The sequence below is a fragment of the Herpailurus yagouaroundi genome, unplaced genomic scaffold, assembly GCF_014898765.1.
Source record: "Herpailurus yagouaroundi ecotype Mexico unplaced genomic scaffold, PumYag 166, whole genome shotgun sequence".
NCBI lineage: Eukaryota > Metazoa > Chordata > Mammalia > Carnivora > Felidae > Herpailurus > Herpailurus yagouaroundi.
This window is the reverse complement of record NW_024412407.1, coordinates 19,510,682-19,521,423: the sequence shown is the minus strand read 5'-3', so window position 1 is coordinate 19,521,423 and position 10,742 is coordinate 19,510,682. Positions and strand designations below refer to the sequence as shown.

The 10,742-nt window shown below is 37.7% G+C and overlaps 1 protein-coding gene and 1 long non-coding RNA gene across 3 annotated transcripts in view; one reads left to right on the top strand and one right to left on the bottom strand.

Annotated features, from left to right (window-relative positions):
• Window positions 1–4,048, bottom strand: part of LOC121038764 (uncharacterized) — a 27,987-nt gene extending 23,939 nt beyond the window's left edge. Inside the window, exon 1 of the long non-coding RNA XR_005794492.1 lies at window positions 3,696–4,048. This is a non-coding gene — a long non-coding RNA (uncharacterized LOC121038764). The remainder of the gene's footprint in view (window positions 1–3,695) is intronic.
• Window positions 1–10,742, top strand: part of FAR2 (fatty acyl-CoA reductase 2) — a 153,061-nt gene that overhangs the window by 114,868 nt on the left and 27,451 nt on the right. For both annotated transcript variants that reach the window (XM_040488530.1, XM_040488529.1), the window contains exons 3-4: window positions 7,208–7,383; window positions 10,289–10,468. In XM_040488530.1, coding sequence (XP_040344464.1) covers window positions 7,208–7,383; window positions 10,289–10,468 — 356 coding nt within the window. The remainder of the gene's footprint in view (window positions 1–7,207; window positions 7,384–10,288; window positions 10,469–10,742) is intronic.

Genomic DNA, 10,742 nt, shown 5'->3' with positions numbered 1-10,742 from the left:
ACAATCTGACGTTGTTAAGTATTAAGAAACACTCAACAGAAATGTTCATTTCATTTTGCGTAGAAGTTCCTTGTTAATTTTCAAAATTTCAAAATTTTCAAATTTTCAAATTTTCATGAGGAAAAAAGGCGTTTTCATGCTTGGTTCAAGGCTACCCTGTGTAAGATCTGCTTGTTCCCAACTTTCAAAAATGAATTTCTGATTGGCATTAATGGTTCTGATTTAATATATTAAATCTCTATATAAGGCAAAGGCAATTGGAAACAGAAGTTTGCATTTTAAATTCCCAAAGCCAGTTTTGTTCCGTTACTAGATTTTATTTTTCCTGAGAAACCATCCCACAAAAAGCAAGAGGATTCTATGAACTTAGGACAATTAGAATATAATCTTGCCAGGAATTTAAATTTCCCATGATTAAGAAATACACAGTTTTAAAAGAGTGTAAATGGCCTTCAGTCTGACAGTTACTCAACTCAGATTAGTTGAAGCATGTTAAGCCAACCCCCTGTGGGTCATTTCCTTTCTCTTAAGAAAAAAAAAAAAATTAAAGAAATTGATTTAGTCCTGGGGATATAATAACAGTCCCAGAAGCAGAAGCAATTTATTTTCCCAATCTCTTATTTTCTTTTGCAATACAATTTACTAGGTAATTCAATCTCTGGCATGATTTCACACATCCAACTTCTTTCCTTCTTTTTCAATTTCTTCCAGTGATATCAGGTCTCTTTCTTAAAAGCTTCAAATTGCCCGTACTCATTTCACTCAAAAAGTCATCAAGCCACAAGATTCAACTTGACTCTGGAATACATTCAGTTTGCAGAGGTATCCGGATCACATGGTATAATCAGAAACCTTTCAACGACCCAGCAAATACACACACACACACACACACACACACACACACACCCATCTGATTAGCAGCTCTTGAAAACTGAGTATTATTGTATATGTGGAAAAGGAGTTTTCCTATTATCAAGAACTGAAGTAGCAAGTACTATGCTAGGCATCTGACTTTCCTGACCCTATCTGACCCTCACACAACTCTGTGGAATGCTTTCTTGCTACTTCACAGATGACAAACTAATCCAAGAAAGGTTGTCGCCTATCTAAGGAAATCCCAAGGAAGTAACACAGATTTTAAACACTGTTCTCTTACCTGTAAAGCTTACACCTTCCCCACCACATTGCATTGCCTCCCCAAGAAACTGCATCCTCCAAGCCCTGGTTGTCTTGGCAGTAAGCCTTGCTCTCCAGGCATTATACTTCCCAATGATGACCACTTCATTAGGAAGGGAAAACCATGGCCACCTCTGGATTAGTATCACCACTTTACCCATCCGTTAGCCTGGAGAATGCAGAGATGCCACCAATTCTGTAGAGAGTGGAAGTAAGTTTAAGATTAGTTTCCATCGGAGCGCCTGACTGACTCAGTCGGTTAATCGTTCCACTCTTGGTTTTGGCTCATGTCTTGATCTCATGGTTCATGAGTTTGAGCCCTGCACTGTCAGTGTGGAGCCTACTTGGAATTCTCTCTCTCCCTCCCTCTCTGCCCTTCCCCCACTCACTCTATCTCTGTCTCTCTCTCAAAATAAATAAATAAACTTTAAAAAAAAAAAAAAGATTGGTTTCCATCTTCCTAGCCACCCTACCTCCTCTTTGGTCCGTGTACTTATTCTCAAGGAATTCTGTGAAAATTACCTTGGGGGCACAAAACAACAAGATGATAGACTGACCACTGTGTCATCTTTGGTGTTTATCATAGATTTTTATGCAAAGTGAATTAAAAAATTTTAATGCAAAATTGCTTTTAAGAATAGCAGAGTAGGGGCGCCTGGGTGGCGCAGTCGGTTAAGCGTCTGACTTCAGCCAGGTCACGATCTCGCGGTCCGTGAGTTCGAGCCCCACGTCAGGCTCTGGGCTGATGGCTCAGAGCCTGGAGCCTGTTTCCGATTCTGTGTCTCCCTCTCTCTCTGCCCCTCCCCCGTTCATGCTCTGTCTCTCTCTGTCCCGAAAATAAATAAACGTTGAAAAAAAAATTAAAGAATAGCAGAATATATGCTGAATCATTAGTTCTCTGAGAACACAGAATGATATAGTTTAACAATTAGCATTTTAGATGAATATGCAAATAAAAACACTGAGGCCCCAAGAAGTGAGTAACTTGCCTCAGTCACACAGCTAATAAATGGCACCAGTAGGATTCAAACCCAGGCCTTCCTGACTCCAAAGAGCCTGAGATCTTTCTAGTATGCCAGGGGCTCTTATCTACAGTGTATATCAGACTCACTGGAGAACTTTTTCAAAGTACAGACACACAAGCTTCAACTCAGAACTGAGTTGGAATCTCCAGGTTCAGGACACCTAGGGCTTTGTTTTTTGTTTTTTTTAAACAACTTTCTAGTTAACCCAGCTGCATGCCAAAGTTCAGTAACCACACTGCTGTACCATACTGCTTTATGGTCCTGTAGAAATGGTCCTTGCTGAGGTAATAAAAACTTCTACGTTAATCCTTTATATCTTAGGAGAGTTATTCGTGAACTAGCAAAATCTTAACATTTTGTAAATTTTCATGATAGTTTCTGCCTTAGTTTACTTGTACTTATTTGTGTTTAACTGTTTTCAACTTAGATTATATCCTTTCTTTGTAAGTCTTTCTTGTTCAAGAGCTAACTTGCAGAATCTGTTGATTTGCCCTTACACAGCATTCCAAAATTTCTCCCAAAAATGTTGTAAGCTCTTTTCTGCTTTGGACCCCTGGTGCTCCACAGAGATTGCCCTTTAGGTTAAGGGACCTTACCTTTTTTCCCCCAATTAACAATAGTAGGCAAATTTTGTGGGCTACTGGAACTAAATAACATAGTTATATCTGAAAAGAGGGAGTCAGTACATTGAATAAAGATCAAAGATTCTCATGATTATTAAAGATATTATGCCTTTCCATGTTCCCCTGGGAAGTAGCAACTGAATCCCCTGTGGATATCTCCAAAGTCAGGTCATGTGGGTAACAAAGTTGATTGTAGAAATCCAAGTTCAGGACATCTACATTGTTTCAAAAGCATAACATAAATATCATGCCCCCACCCCCACCCCTTGTTCAATTCCTGCTTCTAATAAAAACAGAGTTGTAGTGTCTGCCTACAGATGTCCTACCCAAGGAGATTATTGAATCCAGAAAATGTCTCTTGTCTTCTTTCTGCTGAATTTTCTCATTTCGGATTTGCAGAGTTTCTCTCTTGCCTCTGGGCTGTCAGTAACTATTGCCATAAATGGAATAATCTCTTGTGTTTAAAACAAATTAAGAGAGAGAAATACTTGTCTGTGTAACATCGAATCAATAGAACACTCCTACACTTTCCAAGAGAAATGTGTAGCTTTATTATCAGTTTGAAATGGTTAGATCGCCTCTCAGCTGTGCTCTTCCAGTGACCACAGAAGTGTCCTGCCTTTGTCAAGAAAAGGGTTTCAGAAAATGGAAACACAGCAGTCCTCTGCTTGAGTTTTCATATATGGCAGGTAATTACTTGCTCTTTACCTTCTCACTCCTGTGCCGTTAAATAAAATATATATGAGAAGGAATATGATAAACTCTTAGAACCTAAAATAATTATATGAAGTTCCTTATTGGTGGATCTTCAGTGAAATTTTTAAAATTTCTTTTCTTCGCTCATTTTTGTTCCATCTGTTTTTTTTCTTACCTTTAGTGAATGTCTCACATCAGCAAAAGAAACTTTCAGAAGAGCTGGTGTCCACTGAGGACCCATTTGCAACATTTCCTCTGTCCTCCGGTTTTGTCATTATTACGAAAGCGAAGGTTCTATGCTGATCCTTTCCAGCCACGTTTGCAGTCAATGCAGAGGACCCAAGGGAACACTTTGTTCCTTCTACTTGTAGTAGTTGTCCTCTGTCTTTCATCCCACCAACACAAAAGAGCTGGTAACCAAAGGATTTCAGGAATTTAGCTCCCATTCATGGTTCTGTTACTGTTCTTACAGTAATTCATTTCAATTTAACAAGCAACATTTGAGTCTTTTCAATGAACTGGGTGCAGTCAAGCATAAGGAAATAAACAAGAATCAAGGAATTTACCAACCAGAGGGGGTAATTTAAGCCCCTGACTTTAAAAATGGACACAAACTTTCAAAACTAATTTTCACCAAGTATGGTACCTAGATATCAGACCTGTCGGTGGAGCTGGTTAAGAAATACAGCTTCCTGGGGCGCCTGGGCGGCGCAGTCGGTTGGGCGTCCGACTTCAGCCAGGTCACGATCTCACGGTCCGTGAATTCGAGCCCCGCGTCGGGCTCTGGCCTGATGGCTCAGAGCCTGGAGCCTGTTTCCGATTCTGTGTCTCCCTCTCTCTCTGCCCCTCCCCCGTTCATGCTCTGTCTCTCTCTGTCCCAAAAATAAATAAACGTTGAAAAAAAAAATTAAAAAAAAAAAGAAAGAAATACAGCTTCCTGGGTTGCATGCCAAACCTATTGAGTCAGGATCTCTGAGCTTAGAGTAAGGAAGTCATTCTTAACCGGTGCCTAGATTTCTCTTAGGCCTACACAGGTTGAAAACCACTGATGCCCTGTAACTGGTCTGGACAATTATAAAGGAAGATGAGTCATACACTATTGTTCACCAGCAATTATCCATGTTAACGCCCCAGCCGAAGAAGTTCTTTTCTTGGGATCAGTTAAAGTCAGCCAGGGAACTTGACGTGAAATCAAACTCCTGGTGTGCCCCCGTCATTTTGTATTTAGTGGGTGTGGGATGGGCTCTAGAGATATGCATTTTTAACATGTATTCTGGTGATTTCAATGCAGTTCACTTGTGGATAACACTATGAAAAGCACTGACCTGTTGGATGGCAGTTGGCTGTAATCTCATCACTCTATTTAAGTATTGTTTTGTTAGAGGCTGTAGCAAAACAGTGAGAGTCCAGATGAGACCAGTCGTATTCTTGGGCCTGGATATCGTAAAATGTGACCCTCACTTAGCACTATGGTTTGAACTGATGCAGCCAATTCACTGATTTATTCCAATTAACCATAATAAATGCCATCTGGATTAGAAAACTTAGATATTTTAAAAAATAAATTACACTGTGTTCACTCAGATATGCCCTCTCATAAATGTAAATTAATAAATAGAATATAGATTGGAACACTATCTCCTGTAATAGTAATTATCTCCTAAAATAATAATGCGGTAAATGTGGTATTTTGACATTGCACAGGTGATCTGAAAGTACAATATTGGCATAACAGTATTCTCTGCTTTTAAAGTCATAAAAGTGAAGGCAAAGGAAAATCTATGTGTAGTAGCTTACCTCATGTGTGAGGAACCCCACTGCGGGAAGGATGGACACACAAGTCATTTTCCACCTAATACTCTTATGTAGCCAGAAGTCAACACAGGCCAAAGTCAAAGACTCCACAGAAACCCTGAATAAATTTCTTGTGAATGAAATCTGTCATGTAGACTCAAAAAAGAGCCTTCTACAAATCCATTTATTAAAAGGGGGGGAATTGTGTGAATTTTAGGTAAATTTATCCCCAGATACCCAATTCGTTGTATGAGTAACATGGACTATAAGAAGGAAAGCGTTTGATTGTGAAAAATAGTATTTAACATGCATATGATTCATCAGGATTAGAAAAGCTGTTAAAAACTTTTCTGGAAGAACTAGAATGACTTTTATTGAGAAGGTCCCTTAGACACATCAATCCCAATGTCAGAAAAAGCATTGAGGAGTGATTTAACTTCCAAATTCTTTTCAGAAGTGTAGTTAACACCCTACTGAAAAGGCTGATCCTGCAGTGCAGGAAGACGATAGGTCAAAGATAGGAGTTTATTAACTTGCCACACCAGTGTGTGAATTTGACTTCCTTCCCTGGTCACCTTCACTGGATTCCCAGAAGGGCAAATGAACACGGTCATGCCTGAGGAGAGACCAAGATGGCGGAGCAGCCTGGAAGGTTTTTTTTGTTTTTTTGTTTTTGTTTTTGTTTTTTTGCCTCTCGTCCCTGAAATGCAGCTAGATCAATGCCAAACCATCTTGCACACCTAGAAAACTGAACGTGGTCTTGCCTGATTCAGATGAGACATGATTCCTCTGACTACCTAAGATTAACTTCTTACTATTCAATTTAAAAAGCTTAGGGTAGATCTCTAATGGAGAGAAGAAACCTGCTACTCAGGATCAAAGATGATCCTGAAAACATTCTTTTGGATTGAAGAAAAACAGAGGGCAGTCTCTGCTACTGTATTATGATTAAAACCACAGACTAATTTTCTCTGCTCCTAACCTTTTAAAACATTCAGCCTTACTTTTCCTCACTGTCCACATACCATACCAATTCTACAGTAAAATTTCATTTTAACAGAATAGTTGAAGCAAAGACCATTTTATTAAAATTGTGTTTGCTGAGAAAATGGGAAATACCAATTTAACCTCAGGACTTCTGTGTGGAGGGGAAAGGAGAGACTGTTCCATCTGAGTAATTGTAATAAAAGCTAAAACTGCCAGTGCTCATTCCTTTTCCCTTTATAAATAAATTAGAATATTAAGAAATCAATTAAAATCCCATATAAAGTACATAGACTCATGTAATTGTCTTACTAGACAATAACCACCATTGATATTAGAATGAGATTATATAAAAGTTTTATTTGTTTTACCCAGTACAAAGTTGCTTCATTTGTTATTTTCTAATTATGTTTGTGCTGCTGAGACATCTTGTTCATCTGGGCCAGTTAACCAAGTTGTTTTGAACTTGTGCCCATAAGACCTCCTTTGTAAAGGCCTGTGATTTTGCTGGTACTTGGTAAAGGCTGGTCCTTTTGCGCTGAAAAGCACATTTCCCAGCCCCAAATGGAAACAATCACCAAGGTATGAACACAAAGCTGCCTTGTAGGGGAAAAGAGGATGGGGTGGGATACAAATGACTTCACCTTTCCTTCACCCTGCAGGGAAAGTTCAAAAGATGCTCCTTACTGGTAATTAAAACTGTTTTTTTTTTTAACGTTTATCAAATTAAGAGGAGCGGAAATTGTACTATACTGACCGAATCACGTGAAGTAAAACAAATGGCTCTTGAGTAAATGCCTTCTTTGAGTGATATTACAAACAAAACCAGGTTTGGGAAATGACCATGAAACAAGTCAGCGAAATGTGGTGATGCCGCTCTCTGCATATTGATTTATATTTATGTTTTAGCTGTTTGAAAAGGTCAAAGAAGTCTGTCCAAATGTGCATGAGAAGATCAGAGCGATCTACGCAGATCTCAATCAGAATGACTTCGCCATCAGCAAGGAGGACATGCAGGAGCTTCTCTCCTGCACGAACATTATCTTCCACTGTGCGGCCACTGTGCGCTTTGATGATCCTCTGAGGTACATTCTTCGTCTCACAGCTTGTATGTGTACGTATGTGTGTGCATGCACGTGCGTGTGAGTTCCTTCGTGGTCTCTGTTAAAATATAAATAAATAAACAAACAAACAAACAAGCAAACAAGTATATATATATATATATATATATATATGTATAGATATATTCTCAATAAGTAAAAATATAAAGGAGTAAAACTCCTCCAAAAATTTCACCATCCAGAGATAACCATTCCAACTTTACTTTACACATCCATAATAAAATAGATTTATGTCCAACTTTGCCAAAAAATAATGGCATCATACTGATAATGTTTTAGCAATTTGCTCAATTCTACTTTTGGATGTCTTTCATTGTCAATAAATATTCTTTTGTAATTTCAAATGACTACATGACATTCCATTGTATGTGTATATAATATACTTAACCAGTTCTGTTTTAGTGGATATTTTTGGATTATTCTAATTTTTCACTATTATAAAAAACTCTTCAATGAACATCTCTGTGCTCGCATTTTGTAAATCCTTGTGTGCTTTACTTTGGGGAAATGTCCAGAAGTAAAATTGTTAGAGATGTACCAGATAATGCCCACAGTTTATGTTTAATGTTTAACAGTTAATGATAAATTGTTTTCCAAAAAGGCGTGATTGAAGTAATTGTCCCTGTGTGCATGAATGCTGATTTCTGACACCCGAATAGCACGGTGTTAGAATCCTTTAATTATTTTTAATGTTGCCAATGCAATGAAAATGCCATTGCATATTTTGATTAGAAAAGTTGAAGATGCTGAAATGCGGATTGGCATTTTATTCTTTCGTGAAATGCCGATTCATGTTCTTTGACTGTTTTTCTATTGAAACACTCTTCTCTTGTCAGTTTTACGACTTCTTGGAAGTCTTAGCATACTAATTTTTTGTCTTTTATAAGGCCCAAAATATTTTAACAGTTTATCATTTGCCCTCAACTATTTTTATTATTTATGCAGTTATTCATAATTTCTTCTAGAATTTTTATTGCTTCATATTCATGTTTAAGTCTTTGACCCATTTAAAGTTTATTTGCCTGTAAAGAGAAATAAGAAAATTCTATAAAAAGAAAAGTGGTGTGGGTGTGAATGTAGAGTAGCTTTTGAGAAAAATTCTAACAGATGGCTACTTCTTAAGCAACATTTATTAAATGACTTGCTTTTACTCTTTATTTAAAATGAACTCATATACTAAATTTCCATTGTTGAGCTCTTTATTTTGTTCCATTAATTAGCCTTTCTCTTCCAATACCACAGTATTTTATTACTGTAATTTTTATGTTATTAGACAAGCATACACACATCATTCACCTTTTATAGAATTTTCCTTGCTATTCTCATCTGCTTATACTTCTTGATTAAACTTAGAATAATTTTCCCAAGTTCTTAAAAAGTTGGGATTTTGATTAGGATTACCTTGAATATGTCAACTGATTTAGAAAAACTTAACATCTTTAAACCATTTTCTCTTCCTATCAAGAACAATGTATTGTTTATTCAATTTGTATGACCCTCCATGAAGTTTTATAATTTTCTTTATATATCCCATTTATTTATTATTCACTTGACATATTTTTCAAATGTTCAGCTTTGAATGTGTGCCTTTCTTCCATTATATTCTCCAGTTTTTTTTCCTTTTACATAACCTTATAAATAGACACCTTACTGAATGAATTATTGCATATCCCAGGATAGTTGTTTTAGCTTTTTTGTTTGTTTTCCAGAAACACAATTATGTAATCTGATCGCAATTTTTGTGACTGTCTTTATAATTTTTGTATCTGTTAGTCAATTTTATTTTCTTCTCTAATTACAAGGTGGAAGTTTAGAACAATAGTTAGCAGTAGTGACTGTAAGCATCCTTCTTGGCCCTGACTTTAAAAGGGGTGTTCCTAACTTTTCACCATGAAGCAAGATACAAGCCAGCAAAGTGAAACAGACATACTTTAATCATTTTATTCTTGTTTTAGTGAATTTTTAAGAAATAAATTGGCAATGGATATTGAATGTCATTTTTAAACTTTTCAAAATCATATAGAAGATCATTTAGTTTTTCTTTTTTAGTTAGATTAATAGGGTTCTTAATATTATATAAGCCATATTACTTCTAGAATCAACTATTTCATTGTCACCACATGTTGTGTGTATAGAACTTTGTGTTCTGTTAGCTAAAATTCAGGATTTTGACATCAGTTTTTATGTCTGACCCAGACCTTTGCAAGAGAAATGTATCTTTCTCATTCTATATCCACTGTTGCTCCCCTACAATTTATTTGAATTTTCCAGCTTCTTGAGTCAAAGGCTCGGTTTATGTATTTTTATATTTTTAATGGCTGCTTGAGAAGCCCCTTTACAAATTCATAGGATTATGATTTTCCCCCCTTCCGGCTGATTTAGAACCAAGTGATATCTACATGCACTATGCACAATGCTTCTATGAATAGGATTTATGTGCACAGAATGCATAATCAACATATAACACATTCCAGGCATCACGTAACTGTAGCCATGACCCATACTTTTCTTCATGGTCCTTTTTTGTTTTTGTTTTTGTTTTTTATGTTTTATTTATTTTTGAGTGAGAGAAAGCGTGAGTGGGGAAGGGGAAGAGAGCGAGGGAGACTCAGTATCTGAAGCAGGCTCCAGGCTCTGAGCTGTTAGCACAGAGCCTGACATTGGGCTCAAACCCACGAACCGTGAGATCAGGATTTGAGCCAAAGTCAGACACTTAACTGACTGAGCCACCCAGGCGCCCAATCTTCCCGGTCCTTTGGTGCAGCCACAAAAGCCAGATGGACATGCAAGTTATTGGAGTAGATACAGTTCCAGCAAGGCAGGGTGCTGGGTTGCCTCATTGTTCTTCCTTCTGCTTAACCTTCTGCAGGCATGCCGTGCAACTTAATGTCACTGCCACCCAGCAGCTCTTGCTTATGGCCAGTCAGATGCCAAAGCTTGAAGCCTTCATACATATCTCTACAGCCTTTTCAAATTGTAACCTGAAGCACATCGATGAAGTCATCTATCCATGCCCTGTGGAGCCAAAAAAAATCATCGACTCCATGGAGTAAGTTGGATCGGATGAGGGGGGTCAAGAGGTGGGCAGATAGCTGTTCTCTCTGCTTCTTTGTAGTCATTCATTAATGAGGTAACAAAGTGAGTCATCCTTGAAACTGCATGCTTTGAAAAGGTGCTTGTTTCCTCTCCCCTGTCCCTGCTATTCCTGTTATTTCCAGAGTGGGGAAGTATAGAGGTTGGTGGGGGGGGGGGGAGGAAGCCCAGCCATATAAAAAACCCACAGAAAAGTTTTGTTAAGTAGTGTAGGATTGCAAGAGGCACTT